Below are 19824 nucleotides of genomic sequence, written 5' to 3'. Positions count from 1 at the left end.
GTTCCCAAGATTATCAGCCTTCTGACACTATCTGGTTTTTTAGCTTGTGCTGGAATTAAAACAACTTTTTATAATAACTTCATATGGGAAATTTAAGGTTAGTTAACCCTCATACGTGTCTTTTTTTCTTTCTCATTATTGACCGCTAGTAAAATCTAAGTTTCTCTCAATATCCCATTCTCACATCCCTGCATACTATGTCACTATTTCTACGTCATCCCTCTCACCGGTCTTTCCATTCCCCATCCTTTCCTTAGGGCCCTCTGTAATGCTCAGTCCACTCTGAAGAAATTCTTCCGCAACTTCAGTCTCTTCAAAATTACTGCTGTTTGGATTAATTGCAAATAGTCTTTCTCAGAGGGCATGCTTTTCCCTGGAGTCTTTTATAGTAGAGGTTCCTTATTTCTTTCCTTCTGTACATATTTATTGATCAGTCATTGACTGCCAACCTGTTCATTTCCCCATACACCAGATGGGTTGGGGGGGGGGTCACATCTTCATTCTCTTAGTTTCTCCCACAGGGAGAATACAGGACAAGTGGACAGAGACTTCTTACCAACAACAGAGACTAAAAAAAAAAAAAAATGGGATCCTGTTTTAACAAATAACTACTAGCCCACAACCTCCTACCCGACTAAACTACCATTTAAGTATGAGGGCAAAATAAAGCATTTTTAAGACAAAAATGAGTGCTTTAAGCACTTACAGAGCCTTGGGAAAAACAAAATTAAGCTGACAAGGCATGTTTACTAATTACCAACTTTAAAAAATTTTAAGTCAAGGACGCATTTCAAAAAATTAAGGATAGCAACTAAAATAATAGAACTAGAATATACACTATACAAACTGGTTGAGAAAAAATGGAATGAAGAAAATCCAATTAATGCAACAAAACAATGAAAAGGAGGAGGAAAAGCAAAAAAAAAAAAAAGGCACAGTAAATTTAAAACACAAAGACAGCATATATAAACCCAATGTATAAGTAATTAAACACACACAAATTAAAATTATCAATTAAAATACAAAAAGACTCTCAGACTTGACTAAAAAGAAAATCTATATATTTGTTTACAAAATCCACATACAAAACAAAAGGCTGAAAGAAGAGGCTTGGAAAATGATTTGCCAATTTATAACTAAATTTAATCTTTGTGAATTAATATGAATATCAGATTTTAAAAGACTTTCAGGGAAATGACTATCTAACTTACATAAATATAAAAACAAAAGACTGGTGAATTTGATCCCAATTCTACAACTTACCTTCAGTCTATAAAGTCATAGACTTGTAAATTTTAAAATGCACCAGTAGTCCCAATCAGTGAATGCTATGATCCAATATTTAAGAAGATACAAACAGCTGGATCGCAATTCCTATATCCTGGTAATTTATCAGAAAGGGAGAAATGAAAAGAGCCTAACATTCTGACCAGTTGTGGGTATTAGTTCTGAATTTGCGGACCCACTTGGATTAAGCATTCCCAACCACAGCATTTTGGCATATAAAACAGATTCTTCCACTAGGGTTTCATAATGAAGCACCTATGGGCATCATACAAAGAAATATTTTTAAATGCCCAAATTCCTCTTCTTTTAAAAAAAAGTAAGCATAATATACTGTTTATAATTATTTTATATAGAAAGGGAAAGCATTAATTTTTAATTTACTATACTTTATTACTGAGTTATAAACAAAAAACTGAGTTGTTAAAAATGTGATTTTCAAACACAAGATGTATTAGGACCCTTCAGTGGCTATACATTTTAGTGTGAAAACAGCACTTCTGTTCCTTTAAGTGAATTAAATTTAAAATATGATTTTAAAAAATAGTTCAATAGCACTAAATGTTACTTTATAAACTGGAAATTTATACTTATAAAAGACTTGAATGCCATTTTTAAACCTAAAAATTACAATACAATAACCTCTCATTTGCTGAAATTGCCATGATCTGAAGTGTCATTTACTTAATGCTTCACAGATGTACGATGCCAAATTGTTAGTCAGACTGCAAAGTATATTTAGTTAGGAAAAAAAGCTTCCAAAACATGTTTTCCTATATTTTACTGACATTTACATGGGGCACTATTTGAAATGTGTCATTTATTTGCACTTTATGATCTATAAATGAAGCTCTCATTTTCTGTTTTCAAATCAAATACATTGTTATTATGGCCACAGAACAGTTTTTCCGTTTAAAGACACCATTGTGTCTATAATCCCTCAGACCAGGGTCATGTGCTTCTCTGTCAGATTTTTAACTGGACTTTTCATCACACTTACTCTTTGACCTTTCCCCTGAGAGGCTTAGTCATCATCGAACTGTTGCGGTAAGGATGTTTGCTACACAATTGAGCCCACTATTTATCATGAGCCTTTATGTACTTTTAGTAAGCCTGTGTGCAATGATGGGACGGTACTAATTTTATCACTAGGTTATTAGTGTTACAAGAGCACAGACTGATGAATTTGGCTAACACTGAATGCTTGTCACAGTAAGAGGTTACAGACAAAAATGGAAGAGACTATTGATACATTTCCTTGTGGTAATATGAGTAGGCATAAATAAATGGAAAGCTTGGTATTTATTAATATTGGGGGCTTTTAAATGTCATGACTGTGCTACTAGAGTCCATTATGGGGTCAAGTACAATCAGCAATACTAGTGTTACTAGGACGAAGAAACTGGAAAATAAAATGAGAATGTTAAAGAAAATGGAATTTTTCAGACTAAAAGTAATGTGAATAATTAACATGGTTCTCTGTGTCTTACTAGCACCCTTTAAAACCTCTTTAGACTATTAATTACAAAACGGTAGAGTGGGGTAAAATCTTTTATAGAGTCCCCTACAATGCAGGGGCTGTTTCTAAGTTATAACTATGCATTCGTTAAATTCACCCATTTCTAAGGAATGGAGATTGTGTCATACTTTCGTTTATCTATAACACATGATCTCTTAAACATATAATGAAGCAAAATTAAACATTTACTTACAGAAACTTAATTGTCGACTTTCACAGAATTCTGCATATTGGGCTGAATCCATAATTCGAGTTTGTCTTTCTGCTCTCTGACAGATAAAAAGACACACAAACAATGTTTCAGAGCAAGTAGACCATTATCTATGTCTTCTTGGCTAAAATGCAGAATTGAAATTCCATTTTCCTTTCCTGACTTTTAAGTAAACAGTTTCATACCACCATAAATATCATGAAACTTGAAATTATGATAAGTAACAGTAGTTTTGCAACTTGTGTGTTTTGGAAGCGAAGTTTAAAATGCCATTTTCTTCTCCTCTGTTACTGTCACTATATTGAAAAAGCTAAAGGATCTTACTTCTTAGATTGTGTACTAAATTTTCTTAATTGTACCATCCTTTCAAAGAAAAGCTGTGAGGGGGTAATAACAAATCAAACAGAAAAAACTGCTAATCGTTATTACCCATGTACTGCCTTAAAGCTGGGGATTTTCAATGTTAAAATCTGAGTCAATGAATGGACCCCATATATTTTCCCTCAGTTAGAACATGGAGCCAGAGCTAACAAATCCATATTTTAAATTGCAAAGAAAATAAAGAAAAAGGTAAACACAACACAAAACCTTTCATCTGAGTCCAGGTATGATTCACAGTTTGGTATAGTTTCATTCGTGGGTTTTTGATTCAGTATAGCAGATGTTTGCTGCTTCATTGTCCCACAAGAGGTAGGATAATTATAATTCACCCATAGTTCGGTGGGAAAGAATATGACCGCTTCCGCTTCCTTGGCAAGGGAAGCATTTTGAAATGAGACAGGATGGTACTTCTTGGAATGAGATTCTGGCCAGTAAAGGAAAAAATTCCCTGAGATGTTAATTTTTTTTCTGCTTTGAAGGACTTTTGGTAAGTTTTCTTTATCACAGTTGGAGTACGTAAGTACCACTAACGTCTGGATGTTTTTATATTTTTTTAAACTGAAATTATTCTTTCTTCATTTTGTTTGATTTGGGTAGCAGTCAACTTAATTCTGAGGATATATCTGTTGATGGGATGAATAATGGTACACTAACTGCTGCTCAATACAGGAAAGATAGATGGGGTGGTGGGAGTTAGACTAACTCCTGTGGTTCCTTCTAAGACCACTGACTATTTTTACCCTTGCTTCTCTTCTTCTACTCCATCCCTCCCTTCTTTCCTTCCTAATCTCCCCCTCATCCCATACATACAAACATGCATATGTGCAGACATAAACCCAGACTTCTTTATTTACCCTCTAGGTTCAAGTATCCTTTTTGAACGTGTATTACATATGTACATTACATAATAGACACACATACACACATAGACACACATACATACATGTGCATAAGGATCCTCTTGTGCATAGATCTGAAACATTAGGTTTCCTTAAGGGTATATTATTGGGTGAATTTTTATATACTTAGAAGTATTTTTTTAAAAAGATTTATTTATTTATTTTAGGGGGGAGGGGCAGAGGGAGAGGGAGAGAGAATCCCAAGCAGACTTCCCGCTGAGCATGGAGCCTGACGTGGGGCTCAATCGCAGAACCCTGAGATCATGACCTGAGCCGAAACCAAGAGTGAGATGCTTAACTGACTGCACCACCCAGGCGCCCCTACTTAGAACTATTTTTTGATACGTGAATGCATTATTTAGTCTTGTCCTTCTTTTTAGTGTATCTGATACATGACTCAATAAGTATATGCTAATGGACAGTAGGAAGTAAGGGAGAATTCTGAACATAACAAATCAGTTACTGATGTGTTTATTAAAAAAAAGTTCTAAGGCTAACAATGTATCATTAATGTCTGTCTTTGACTATATCGGGAATCTCTCAGATTTATTTTCTAGCTCCTAGAGAATTTCTGATACATGGTAAATGAACAATGAAACCTCCATGGATTGAACAAATGCTACCGTTTTAGTCTACAATCACGGCAAATAACCATCATCACCATGATGTGGCTAGTCCTTGATTATCCACGCATTCCTGTAAGTCTTCTCTGTTGCTTTCCAGCCAGGCAGCCTCACCCCACCCAACACATGCGAAACAGAAAGGACTTAGATAAATATGGAAAATGAAAATTCCTAATGGGATTCTTAACACGAACTTTTCTTCCACCATGTTGGACAATTGAGATTTGGTCTCTGTATACATGCTTACATGGCTGATGTATCTGAATAAGTATTTCTGGAAATGAAAGTTAGGAAAACCTATCCTAGGAGATTCAGGCTGCCAGGGTTGCCAGTTTTAATCAAGCGAGGCATTTAGCTAGATGGGAAATCCTGAACCACATTTAAAAGACACGGAAGGCCTTTCAATTATTATAGCTAGCTTCATTCCTTTCAGACACCCAATTCAGTGTCTATCATCTTTCCTTCATCAGGCATCGTAGTTTGGTTTCAATTCCTCTAGCATCGAAGCAGTGGAGTCTCATGAAGCTGGCCCTAGGGCCCGTGCAGGAAGCCACTGACCAAGTGTCCATACAGCAAATGCTCCGGGAAGAGCAGCTGACATAACAGCAAAGATGCACAAGCATCTATAAAACCACGGCATGTTGGGCCACCCAGGTGGCTCTGTCAGTTGAGCGTCTGGCTGTCAGGGTTGTGAGATCAAACCCCTGGTCGGGCTCTGTGCTGAGTGCGGAGCCTGCTTAAGATTCTCTCTCTCTCCCGCTGCCCCTCCCCCTGCGTGTGCATGTGCATGCTCTCTCTAAAAAAATAAAAATAAATAAAAATAAAAACCACAGCCTATCAGAACTAGAGGGCGACTTAAAGTTCATCTTGTTCAAACCCCCTCATTTTAAAGATAAGGAAATTGAGGTTCATAGAGAAGTGATTTGCCAAAGGTGATCAAGTTAGCACTGAAGGCCAGGACTCTCACTTCCCAAGCCAGCCTATTTTCATTATGAGAAGCTGTCTTCGACCTACAGTAATGTTTTATATTTTTGTTTGGAATCCTCTAAAGTCTCTACATTCCCTTACTAAACCATATCACGTGGCCACCATAATTAATGTGCTCAAAGTGTTCATGACCAAACAAAATTAAGTAAGGCCCTGGGTCAGCAAAGAAGGCACAACCTGGGGATAATTAAGTGCAGAGGGTTCCAACTGTAATGTACCTGACAGTGCACAGGCGTGCTGCAAACACATCACAGGTGTGCAAACATACTGTCCCCCCCAAACCCCCACCACCTCCACCCCACCCGACCTTTTCAATGCTGCACAAGGTTGGGGCAGCAGAATCCCAGGGCTGGTATCTTGCCATAAGTTGCCTTGTCCGTTTACCTCAGTGTGGCATAAAAATATCATTTTCTATGTGTGCCATGACATGAAAGAGGTTGGGAAGCAGTTGTACTAATACCAGTGTCCTTAATATTACATGACACAGCACATGCGTGCTATTCACAGCATGGTCAAGTGCACTCAAAATGAAATCAGAGACACTGACTGGCAGTCAAGGATGCTGAGGATACAGATATGCTCATCATGCTAATTTCTGTTTACTTCTCTCTTTTCCCCATGAATTATTTCAAATAACCAAAGGAAAGGGACAAATGTGGCCTTGTGAAAGGATCCAAACTCAGCATCTGATTATATTATCTCCACTCTGTACACTATCACCTTAAAATGGGAAAGGCAGGAAATATCTAACCGTTACCTGCTATGTGTTCTTTAAAGACAGTAACTATGTTTTCTTTCTGTCATCTCAGCGTTGGCCAATGCTTAGCTTGGTTTACCCGGGCCCCAGTAAACGTTGCTGGCTAGCTGAATGGGCAGAGGGATGGAATGGATGGGAGGCAAAAGAAATGCATATAAATCCTTGTTGTCTGATCTAAAATCAGGAACTGTAATATTTGTAATCAAGTTGTCCAAATTCCAGAGACAGTAGGCAGCTTTTTAAAGACAAAGTCCCATTAAAAAAAAGGCAAGACATTGGCCAACTATCAAATAAGCTTGGTTCCTATTTTCTGTGTTGTCCTGATTCCACTTTCCCTTCTGCCTCGATTCAGACCACCCAATCCAATCCACACTGAAGTGCGCACTGACAGTCCTTTTCTATTCCCAGTACTGTAGGAAATCTCTGGAAAAGATGCAAGGGGGAAAATCATAAGCCTTGCAGAGCAGCATGGTCAGAGTGACAATGCTTATCTATTCTTTTCAGAGAGCGGCACAATAACCTTTAACAGAAACAGTTTTAACAGCTCCATTTTACAGTTGAGGACACTGAGATTTAAAAGAAGTAAAAAAAATTTTAAAAAAACATATATTTAATAAAGCGGCCAAGCTAATAAGTAAAACTTGGGTACTAAATGATCTACTCCGAGGTATATCACTGAATAATCATGGCAGGTTAAATCACAGCTTTTATTCATACTGGATATTCTCAAATTACACAATGTTCTCCTGATCTCAGACTGCCACATGAATGAAAGGTCACCTCTGGATTAGTCATGCTCTTGTATCTGCAAGTCCGATTTGTTTTCTGCTTAATCTGTCGATTCTACCCACTCTTTGGTTTCTTTAGGTATTAACACTGCTCTTGAAAACTGATAAAAATACGGTCCATACTCAGAGGCTTTTTAAAAAATTAAACTGTACTAGTATTACAATACAGCAAAGTATTACCATATAGGGGCATACATAGAAAAATCACTTTTGGAAGAATTATTCCTAAGATTTTCCAAGCACCTAACAATATTTCAAAATTTCATTGGAATGGCTTGTTAAAAAGGTAAGAGAGAATAGTTATGCTAATAGTCATTCATCTCACTACCAAGAAGTTACAGCTTTTTCTGGTTATTGTAAAACAAACTCAGAAGGCAGAATTCCATGCCAGATGAACTCATTTTTTTGGGTCCTACCTAAATGAAAACAGGGAAGGAAATGTCCCGACAGATGCAGTACCTAGTATAATTCGTTTGTTTGTTCGGTACCTTGAACACAAGAGACTCTTAGTATAGATTTGTTAATTTAAATGTTCAGCGCAAAGTTTTCATTTCAATTAACACGAAACTGCTTGTGTCTTGGAAAAATACTTTCAGTAGTGACAATCACCATTTGCCCCTGTCTCTACCAGTTTGAGGTATGAGGCTGGATTACTTATGCAGCATACAGTTTCATTTAAATTCTCCACATGCTTTCACTGAAGCATACGTAAAGGTTAGAGAAAACTATGTGCTGGCATATCTCTTGGCGGCTTCTCAAGACACATGACATTTATCTTTCTACAGCAATACCGAATCACAGAACATAACTTTTAAACCAAGATGAAAGTTTATCTGTCTCACTTCCACCTTGGATTTTTAAAAAAATCTTACTTTGATTACTCTTAGAAGTCTTATGATTGAAATGCAAAGTCCTTTCTGCATGGAAAAGGCAAAATGCCAACAGTAATCTACCAACTACCTCATGTTAAACAGGAATTGGTTGCTGAAGTCGAAAACCTCAGATGGAGTGCTTGGCAGTGGTGTCCCCCAATGTGAAAACATGCAAATTATGGAATGTTTATACATGTTCATGTATGTTGTGGTTCATCTGTAGAATGATACCAATAGATCAGTAAACACCATAGAATGCTCAAGAAACTTAGAAACCACATCCCCAACTCACTGCAGATAAAGAAGCTGAGGTTCAGAAAGGTTAAAGGGTTTACCTGGATTGTTGCAGAGTCAACTCAGTACCCAGGTGAGTGCTCATTCTGCTTGCGGATTGGTCTGTAATTTAGTGGATTCTCCTACCCAAGAGTCAAGTGAGTCTCCCTCAAACCATCTGGTACATTTTCCTTGCCTTTACACCCAACTGTAAGGCTCATCAATTTGGGCCTGGAGTCCTGCAACTGGTTCCTGGCTGGTTCCTTCCAAATATTTTAACTCTCCCAACCCATCTGGGTACAACAACTTTAAATAAAAACAGAGAGAAAAGGCCAGGGCACATAGCAAGACCTTCCCATAGCAGGGTCTCCGCCATCGCCACCCCACTTTCATTCCTCTGCCTCATAAACTTAAACAAATGGCTCTCAGCTGATCACCGCATCAAATTCAAGCTCAAACGCTTGGCTTCCAAATGCAGCCATAATCTGGCTCATTCTCTATAGCTAAGCATTGTTCTCACTAAAACCTAACATCTTCTGTGCTTTCCTCAGGACACCCTTTGTCACATCTGCCATGTTGCTGTCCCGTGTCCCTCCCCCAAGACTGTGCTGGCCATCTCCCCCTCTTCTACACCGTATTGAACTCCTTCCCCTTCAGCATAGGTACCACCTCCTCTAGGAAGTTTTCTCTGAAGCTCTCAGGTCACCCTGTTTTCTCTTCTGGAACCTTTGTTCTTGATAGATTATACCCCTGCACTTTTCCATGTGTTCTACTTTTGTTTCCCCTCAAAAGCTGTAGTTGCAAGAATGTATTATTAACTGAAATAGGCAAGTTGAGAACTGGAATATTTGTATCTTGATCTCATTTATGATTAAAACACACACACGTGTATGTGTGAGTGTGTGTGCAAATGTCTAGACGCATATAGGGTATATTTTAATGGTATTTATCTCTGGGGTTAGCATTACAGGGAGCTTTTAGCTTTTCAGTTACACATTTCAGTGATGTTTTAACTTGTTCTTAGGTGAATTACAATAAGCAAAAATATTTTTAAAAATAAAGAGAACCTAGGGGTGCCTGGGTGGCTCAGTTGGTTAAGTGGCTGCCTTCAGCTCAGGTCCCATGATCTCGGGGTCCTGGGATCCAGCCGAGCCGTGTCTGGCTCCCCACTCAACGGGGAGTCTGCTCCTCCCCCTGCTCCTCCTCTTGAGTTCTCTCTCTCAAATAAATAAATAAAATCTTAATTTAAAAAAAAAAGAGAATTTAAAAGTAAAGAAATTCCTCCTGAGTTAACTTTGCTTGACCTACAGGAGGTCATTAAATAAATGTCTACACACACAAAAATAATCAAAGCTGTTATGCAAGAGGCAGAAAATCACAGAGAAACAGCACAGGTTTGGATATATGTTCTCATAGAGTGAGAGAGTGTGGGCGAGAGAGGGAGAAAAGAGAATGTTCCTGCATTATTTAGGGAGCCAATGCAATCCTCATTGTCTCTGAAACATACAACTGAATAAAAATACAGTATATTTTCTATTTCACAGCCTAAAAAATAAAGCTTTCCATTGGTGCTAAATTTTCTCCCCCGCCGCCCCACATGATTTTCAAAATACATCAATTTTTTGTGTCCAGGGTTTTAAGAATATATTACAGTAATCATAGGAAGTTCCCTAAAGAAGTAGTTAAGGACTCTAGGAGAACATTCAAGGGACTTAAAGGGAATTTTGTGCTAAAAACAAGTGAGTAATTCCCAGCAAGTACAAAGCAACAGTGATTGAGAAATACACAAAAGGATATTTGTGATAGCAGTTCATAATAGAGTTGTTTCAAAATATTGAATTTTTGGGGGTCTATACTCTATGGGTCTAGATATGTTAATTAATGTGACTACAGGAGTTTTTTCTATTATAAACTATCAAGAATGAGCATGAATTGGTTACATAAGAAAAATATAGTTGTTACTTAAATAGTACATTTAAAATTGGTTCAATGTCGGGGCGCCTGGGTGGCTCAGCTGTTAAGCTGCCTTCAGCTCAGGTCATGATCCCAGGGTCCTGGGATCGAGTCCCACATCGGGCTCCCCTGCTTGGCAGGAAGCCTGCTTCTCCCTCCTCCACTCCCCCTGCTTGTGTTCCTTTTCTTACTATCTCTCTCTGTCAAATAAATAAATAAAATCTTTAAAAAAATAAAATTGGTTCAATGTCTATTAAAAATTTTCAAATATGAATTTATTAAGCTAGTAGTGTGGAAAATTACACACAATAAATTATTTCCTATCCTGGGATAAAACGTGTGCTAAGTATAATTTTTTCCCTTGTAATCTAGTACCACACAACCACACAATTCCATGTTTAGCTGTAAATCCTAGTGCAGTGTTAGCACTAATTTTTACTAACATTTCCCTGAAACTGTAAACATGCTCTGTAATAACTAAGTTGGCAAATAATATAAAAAGCTATGTGAGCTTCTGCCCAAACCAGTTCTTTAAAGTAATAGAAGAAGACTGACCTCTTTTTTATTTTCCTGATTGAGGATGCTGTAACCCTTTTTTGTGGCTTTTATTTGGCTGCATATCCAAAAGTGAACATACTAAATTAATACATGTAAGCTCTTCAGATATTCCAAATAACATTCCTAAACATTCTTATTGGTTTATGTAATATCCAGATGAGTCGACATGGCTTTAAAGTCTAGCAAATATAGAAGGATATAGTTAAATATTTTAGTTATTTGGGATAAAATTTTATAAAACTGCCTTGGAAAATATGCACATAAAGCCACTACTGCACAAAATGTAGTCCATATTTTCTCTTGAACCTTGAGTTAGAGCTGTAGACCTTTCCATTTTCATTTAGCAAGATCAAATTCTCAAGCAGTTTCACACACATATCAAATGGAGGCTGGCTTCACTTACATAGTGGGAAAGTCTGGCACCTTTAAAATAAAATCCTATGGAGGAGGAAGCTTGTCAGTGCAACATGGCTCTCATTATCCTCTTCAAGGATCGATGGAACTCTCTAACAAGAGAGTGCCTGCTTGGAATCTTCCTTTGTTGCTACTATGTGATACATCTAAGTTTTTCCTGTAAGGATTTTATTTTTGCATGTAAAAATAAAATTTTTACCTTATATTACTTCATCAGTTAATTCCCTCTAAGGTTCATCAGCCCTACCTTTAAAATATATCTGGAATAAACCACTTTTCATCACCTTCTACCTTCGCTGCTACTACTCTGGTTCAAGCTGTCATGATCATCTCTCCCTAGATTATGGCAATAATCTCCTCATGGGTCTTCCTGCTTCCACTCTTCCTCCCCCACCCCTGCCAGTCCATTCGCCACGCAACAGCCAGAGTGATCCTTTAAAAGATGAAAACCGGGTCATGCCATTTATGATCAAAACTTCCAATGGTGTCTCATCACGCATAAAAGTAAAAATTCTCAGAATGGCCTATAAATCCCTACATAGTCTTGTTCCCTGTTACCTCTTTGGTCTCATTTCCTAGTACTCTCCTCACTTACTCCCCATTCCAGCCACACTGGCCTATCCTGAGGTTTCTTGAAAACACCAAACACATTCCCATCCCAGAGCCTTTGCGTTTGCACAGCCCTGTCCCGACGATCTTCCCACCATGTCACTGTCTGGCTTGCTCACTCACTTCCTTCAGGTCTCTGTTCAAAGGTCACCTTATCAGAGAAGCTGTGTATGAGCAACTTTATATAAAACAGCAGTTTCTTGGGGCACCTTCGGCTCAGGTCATGATCCCAGGGTCCTGGGATCCAACCCCGCATCAAGCTCCCTGCTTGGATGCGGAGCCTGCTTCTCCCTCTACCTCTGTTGCTCCTCCTGCTTATTCTCTCTTTGTCAAACAAATAAATAAAATCTTAAAAAAAAAAACAAAACAGTAGCTTCTTGCCGGTCATTCTCTATTACTCTGCCTCCTTTTTCTTCATAGCTCTTGCTATCATCTGCCACAATAATGTATTTATTTGTTTATTGTCCATTTCTTCCCAACTAGAATGCAAAGCTACTTGATGGCAGAGACCATGTCTATTTTATTCACTGCTAAATCCCCAAAGAGCTGGACACATAGTAGGTGTTTCATAAACATTGGTGGAATTAAATATATATTCATATTTTTATTCATTCTACATTCTGTACGTGGAAAAGCTAATACCTCTAAGGCAGGGTTTCTCAGCCTTGGCACTACTGATATCTCTGTTCTGGGACTGTCCTGTGCACTGTAGGACGTTTAGTGAATTCCTGACCTTTACCTACCAGATGCTAACAGCTTCTGCCCACTACCAAAATGTCTCCAAATATTGCCTAATGTCCCCTAGAGGGCAAAATCATACCCAACTGAGAACCACTACTCTCAGGGGAAGGGTACGACCATTAGTTGACTCACTACTATGTGTCAGGTGCCATGGTTGGTCCTTTACATTATCTCTTTTAAGTCTTCTAAGAATCTCAATGGGTACATATGGTTCTTATTTTTAAAATGAAGAAGCTGGGGCGCCTGGGTGGCTCAGTCGTTAAGCGTCTGCCTTCTGCTCAGGTCATGATCCCAGGGTGCTGGGATCGAGCCCCACATCGGGCTCCCTGCTCAGCGGGAAGCCTGCTTCTCCCTCTCCCACTCCCCCTGCTTGTGTTCCCTCTCTCGCTGTGTCTCTTTCCGTCAAATAAATAAATAAAATCTTAAGAAAAAAAAATGAAGAAGCTATAGCTCAGATGTTAGGTAACTTGTCTAAGGCTGCTAAACAAATAAGGTTGCTGCAATCTCAAACTGAGTCTGTCTTATCCAAAGTCTATGCTTTTTCTTTTTTTTACTATGAACCCTCATAAATGAAATGGCTAAAAACAGAGATTCTTTGATAGAGGTGAGGGAAGCAGCCTTGGAGTCCTCCAATTTTCCTCTTCCTCTGAAAGGTATTCCTCAGTGAAACACCAAAAGTTGCAGGACAGAATTTGAAAACCACTGTGCTCTCCTACGCTGCCTGCCCTTCAAGGAACAAACATTATACTTCTATACGTGGTTTCAGAACTGAGGCCATTTCAGACAGGAGAGTCACAAGATGACCACGATACTGAAGGGACAACTAACCCCCATGCATCAGTCAGAGGGATCTTTTAAAAATGTAATCACGTTGTGTCATTTCAATTAAATCCCGCCTTGGTTCTGACATCATGGTCTGTTGCAAAATGACAGGTTTATCTGTGGGGCATATACAAAAGAGGGCTCCTAAAATAAGGACTGGAACACATGCGGACTGGAACACATGCTGTTACTTCTAACCCTCCTGAGTCAGTGCGATAGATCCTGTCCTGCCGTCCCATCAGAACCCTCCTCCCTATCCGCAAGCCACACTATTGCTACCAGAAACGCTTAGCAGCAGCCTAACTACCGGGCTTGATGATGGATCAGAACGATCAGTTTAAAGTCTTCACTGTCTAGAATTTATGTTCATAGTTGCAATCTCTCAGTTTATATAACACTGAAAAAACTGGCTCTTCCCAGAGTAAACCTTAAGTGTTCTAACTAAGAAGGGAGCTTAGTAAGATGGCCAAATGATTCATTTAGGAATTTTCAACTGAAGGAAAATACTGCTGTAGACCAACTTTGATATAAATGGGGATATCAAAAAAACACATTTTAACAGTAAATCTGAATCACACATGCTTTAAAAATTCATAAAGAAATATGAAATGATGAGAAGATGAATAAAGAAGTCTATTACATTATGCCCCAGTGAAGAAATGAAGTCACCCGTCTATGGAAAATTCTCAAGGGAATATATTATAGAGGAAAAAAAACAGGCTTTTACAACTGAGTACCATCTGAGTTAAGATTAGCAACAAACCAAACCAAATTAAATTGTTTATTCCCTACCGAGAATGCTCTTAATCATTTTACAGCCGAAGTTTCTTTTCTCATAACTGGCTGAGTTGTTTTCATGAGTCAGAAATGAACAAGTTCATCAATAGAAATCGGCCACAAAGACTGATGTAGCTGAAAGCATGAGTTAACATAAAACAAAGGAAGAAAATGACTTCCAGAGTATGCCAAGTTTTAATCACTGAAAAAAACCAGCAACAGACTTGACCAAATATGGCTATAATGAGAATACAACAGTAATAATCATAGCTATTGAAATTGCTTTTGTTTCCAATGTAATACATGAAAATTCCTAAATATTTAACAGGAAAAAGCAGAAATGTCTCCACATTCAGAAAATTAATGTCTATTTTCAATTCTTAGCTTTAAAAAGTCTACCTACTGAATTTAGAAAATAAACAAAACCAGATATCATCTTTAAAATCATTGTGTTTTCAAGACCGTTGAAAGATAAAATACTGGAGGGATTTATCTCCTGAAGAAGCCCTGGTTGTACTTAGATTCGGTATTTCCAGCAGCCTGAACACTACGACAGCCTCTTGGGCTTCAAAGAATGCAGAACAGCAAAATCCCCTGGAATCATAAATGTAAAACCTATAATTATGGTTATTTAACAAAATGGTTTCTGTTAAGATATTTGATGATGAAATTCCCATCCTCAGATGCCAGTGCCCAAATTTTAATCAGCCTTTACTCATAAGTAAATGTATTCTAACTGTTATTTGATTAAATGTCAGTGGCCATTAGGCCCAGTTCTTAAGTAAGAAGGCTTACAGCAGGCATGCAACAGAGAGGGTGTGGAATGGATTATGAGGAAAGATGAAGAAAGGAGAATTGTTTTAGTAACCTGGTGATGTGAGGCAGTGTTTCACCTTAAAGCAACCACAAAAACCCGAAAGAAGCAAAGGGCAACTGTGGCAGCCGGCAGCGGGGAAGCCCAGAGGCGGTAAAACGGGTGAAGTCAAGTGGGGAAGAATCACAGCCCAGAGCAGCAGCACTTCTGAGTGTAATGTATATAGTTTCACTTGCTGGTCTGAGCTCTCAGCAACTGTGAGACGTAGGAAGATCAGCTGCTAGCGACGTCTCCATTTTAGAGACGAAGAATCTAAAGCTCGCTGACTCTCTGTGGCTTTTTTAAAAAAACTTATTTTGAAATAATTTTAAGTTACAGAAAATTTGCAAAATTTAGTACAGAGAATTCTGTGTCCTCTTCAGCCAGCTTCACCACCCAAATCTCTCCTTAACCCTTCTGATCTGAGAAGCCAAGCCGAGTTATGTGTTTAGGACTTGGATGAGAGTTTCTGTGACTCTTCATCAAGGCAGGACATATTGCTAGAAAGATTTAAGATTCCTACTCCAAACCTGTGCTCTTTTCACTATATCACTGACTCCTATAACAGAACTCCTTATCTAAATATATGGAATTTTCTTTCTGAATATAGACAGGATTATCCAAGTAAGGTTTACCTGAGTAAAATTACCAAAGGGTACAACTGTATATTACTACTGTATGTTACAATTCTACACACCTATGAAGTGTGCAATGATCTAGAATATTCTACCTGAAATGCTCTTTAGTAGCTCTAGTAAGAAACTGGTTTAGTTTTTACAGAACTGAAACCCTAAAACTTGATAACTATGTGCAGTTTTGACAAGATCTAGAAATACATCTAACATGAATAAATTATTTAATAAGATATAAGTGGACAAATGTCACAAAATTACATAGTGACTTCTTAAGAAACACACAAAGTTTTCACAGTCATTTTACTGGAGGAGAGCAATCAGTGTTACATAGCTACAATAATTTGATCTTTCACAGATGCTATAAATTCCTTCACTGGCTCTGGTTGTAGTCATTATGAGAGGAAGGCTGTATCTAAACTCAATTCCATTTGTATGTATGCCTCTGGAAATCTAGCCATATTGCACATTTTTATAGAGATGTTGTCCAAGATAGCTACTACTTGTGGGTGCTGGGCACTGAGCTAGGTATGTTACATTACATTTGTTACCACAAATCCTTCCCAACAGTTCTTTTTTTTTAAGATTTTATTTATTTATTTGACAGAGAGAGAAAGAGACAGCTAGAGAGGGAACACAAGCAGGGGGGAGTGGGAGAGGGAGAAGCAGGCTCCTGGCTGAGCAGGAACCCCGATGCGGGGCTCGATCCCAGGACTCTGGGATCATGACCTGAGCCGAAGGCAGACGCTTAACCGACTGAGCCACCCAGGCACCCCCCTTCCCAACCGTTTTAAGAGGCAGGTCCTGTGGGAGAATCTGAGACTCGGAAACGTTAATTTGTCTAGGGTAACAAGGTTACCCTGGTGCAAGATAAGGGATGGAACTGTGATTTGAACACTGAAATTTGTCTGACCCCAAAGCCAATGCTCTGGTTAGAACACCATGCAGTCTAAAGAGAACGGCAGAAAGAAGACAGGCATACCATAGTTTGGTAAAAGATAAAAATAATCTGTCATTCTAGAATAAAGGCTTTATCATCTTTTGTGATGACTGCCATCTTTGATTAGGAAAATGATGCCAGGGGAAAAAATACACTGGCTCAACACTTGAGAGGGTATGTATAATGCGGTGTGTGTGTGTGTGTGTGTACACGTGTGTGCATCTGCATGCACGCATGTACGTGTTGTCAGGTTGTAGCTTTTAGGAGGGAGCACATTATTGTGACATAAGCATGGTCTGATCTGTCTGGGAAGGTCACCCTCTTTGAAGGAGTAAGAAATAAGGAAGGAGGGCTGGGTGAGGTGAGAATGGGGAGAAGAGAGCTGGTCAGAGCTGTCCAATAACCCTGATGGTCACCGGAGCAACACGTTTCATAACCAGATTGCCTGCATGTAGGTGAATTGGAAAAAAACAAAACAAAACAAAACACCACACCACATAGGTAACACTGAAATGAATGGTGAAAATGTGATCTTGTTAAAATAACAAATTAAAATTCTTCATAGCGCAAAAGCCATCCTCTTAGAATTCTTTCATACTGGTGCTCTCCTGGTACATTCACGATATGATGAAATAAACTACAACCTGATTTGTACACAGCTTTTAAGTGAGACTCCTACTGTCCCACAAGTCCAGGAAGAAGCAGCATGCCCTGGTCCTCTGCACACCCTCCCTTGCATAATATTCTTTAGAGGATAGAAAAACACACAGCCCAGATGGGACTTATTTTCTGTATACAGATTTTTAATTTCTTAAGTCCCAGGATGGGTATTTTGATCAACAAAAACAACAAAACCTAAATTCAGAGCCATTTTCCTATTTTCCTCTGGACTTTAAGAGACAGGAAATCTCCTAATAAATGCTGAATGATTTCTTCAATCTTTCGGTGTTGGGAAGCCTGGATAAACAAAACTCTTTAAATAATACAAGCCTTAGGCTGAAACTCATTAAGACATAACACTTGTCCTGTAAGTAGGATAGTTCCTTGACCATCATAGGTACATGACAAAATGTTCCTTTGATACAAAAAAATTAGACTTAATTTGTCAATAATCTGAGAAAGAATTAACAAGAAGGAAAAAAATTAATGTCCTATGTAAAAGGCCTTAGCTTTGTCCAAAGTGGAGCTATGGAGCGGACAGTGAGAGCCCATACAGAAGCCTGTGGGAGAGGGGCCAGGACAAGCCACCGTTTTACAGCTTCCTTGACACATCAAAAGTGATGAGTTCACAGGACAGCTGAGAATTATCTGCTCTCATGATGAGGCACAAAGAAATTTTGTTTCACAACTCGTGAGTTCATTTTGCTGGCACAAACTAGGCCCTGTCTGAAAGAACCTGAATTTCTACTAGCATCAGGCAAAACGGAGTCCAATCGCTGCCAAATGGATTGGAACTGTCAAATTATTTCCATTTATGACTTGTAAGTAAAACAAGTTTTATACCAGACCAGGCCTATCCTAAGACACTAATGACTTTCTCAAAGTTTATTCTCAATTTTATCAACCTGGGGGGCTCACTCCCAGGTTTTCCTAGTTAAAATATTTTTGGCTGGGCGCCTGGGTGGCTCAGTTGATAGGGAGTCTGCCTTCAGCTCAGGTCATGATCCCAGGGTCCTGGGATCGAGCCCTGCGTTGGGCTCCCTGCTCAGCGGGAAGCCTGTTTCTCCCTCTCCCACTCCCCCTGCTTGTGTTCCCTCTCTCGCTGTCTCGCTCTCTCTCAAATAAATAAATAAAATCTTAAATAAAATAAAATAAAAAAAAATTTTTGGCTGCATGCAATCTGATTCAGAATTACAGTTACTTAAGCAAGATAGAAGTTTATTTTTCTTCATGCAAATGAATTCTGGAGATGAGGAGTTCAGGCTTGACATAACCACTTGCTTAAGTCACAAGGACTTCAGTCTCCTAAAGCATCTGCTCTGACATTTTTCTAAGCTGTGGCTTTTTTTCTTTCCCATTTTAAAAGTCAGTTATTCCTTTTATTGAGATATAATTGACATCTAACAATGTGTAGGCTGTGGCTTTGTCTTCATGATTCAGAATTGCTTCTCAAGCTCCAGATATTACATCTGCATAAAGCAATCAAATGTAGGAAAGTAAGAAAAAAAAGTGAATGTACTTCTGTTTCATGAAAACTAACAGGGTAGTGAGATAAAATATTCATGCTTACATTTTACTGGCTGTATCTCAGTAGTATGATCAAACCTAGCTGCAAGGTAAGAAGAGGAATCCGGTATTGTGTCTGGATGGTGATATAACCAGCTACCAATCAGTTTTGTCACAAAGGAAGAAGAGAGGGCGCCTGGGTGGCTCAGTTGGTTAAGCGACTGCCTTTGGCTCAGGTCATGATCCTGGAGTCCCGGGATCGAGTCCCACATCGGGCTCCCTGCTCAGCAGGGAGTCTGCTTCTCCCTCTGACCCTCCCCCCTCTCATGCTCTCTGTATCTCATTCTCTCTCTCTCAAATAAATAAATAAAATCTTTAAAAAAAAAAAAAAAACAAAGGAAGAAGAGAACAGCTACTGGGTGGTAAGTAGCTGCCTCTATCATGTTGGCATAGGATTGAGGTAGGAGTCATTACATTTATGTGATCTATCACACTGATTTCCAGACCTGATTTTTACCAGTCATAGGAGCCGAGGCTTAAGAGTAAGGATTCTCGGGCGCCTGGGTGGCTCAGTCGTTAAGCGTCTGCCTTCGGCTCAGGTCATGATCCCAGGATCCTGGGATCGAGTCCCACATTGGGCTCCCTGCTCAGCAGGAAGCCTGCTTCTTCCTCTCCCACTCCCCCTGCTTGTGTTCCTGCTCTCGCTCTCTCTGTCAAATAAATAAATAAAATTAAAAAAAAAAAAAAAAAAAAAAAAAAAAAAAA

At 38.8% G+C, this 19824-nt stretch overlaps 1 protein-coding gene across 7 annotated transcripts in view; it reads right to left on the bottom strand.

Moving 5' to 3' along the window:
• Positions 1 to 19824, bottom strand: part of SUPT3H (SPT3 homolog, SAGA and STAGA complex component) — a 542786-nt gene that overhangs the window by 96191 nt on the left and 426771 nt on the right. For all 7 annotated transcript variants that reach the window (XM_032409726.1, XM_032409727.1, XM_032409728.1 and 4 more), the window contains one exon: positions 2997 to 3072. In XM_032409726.1, the coding sequence (XP_032265617.1) occupies positions 2997 to 3072 (76 nt within the window). The remainder of the gene's footprint in view (positions 1 to 2996; positions 3073 to 19824) is intronic.

Source organism: Phoca vitulina, unplaced genomic scaffold, assembly GCF_004348235.1.
Source record: "Phoca vitulina isolate PV1807 unplaced genomic scaffold, GSC_HSeal_1.0 scaffold11, whole genome shotgun sequence".
Lineage (NCBI taxonomy): Eukaryota > Metazoa > Chordata > Mammalia > Carnivora > Phocidae > Phoca > Phoca vitulina.
Note: the sequence above shows the minus strand (reverse complement) of the source record. Positions and strands in the feature narration are given on the sequence as shown.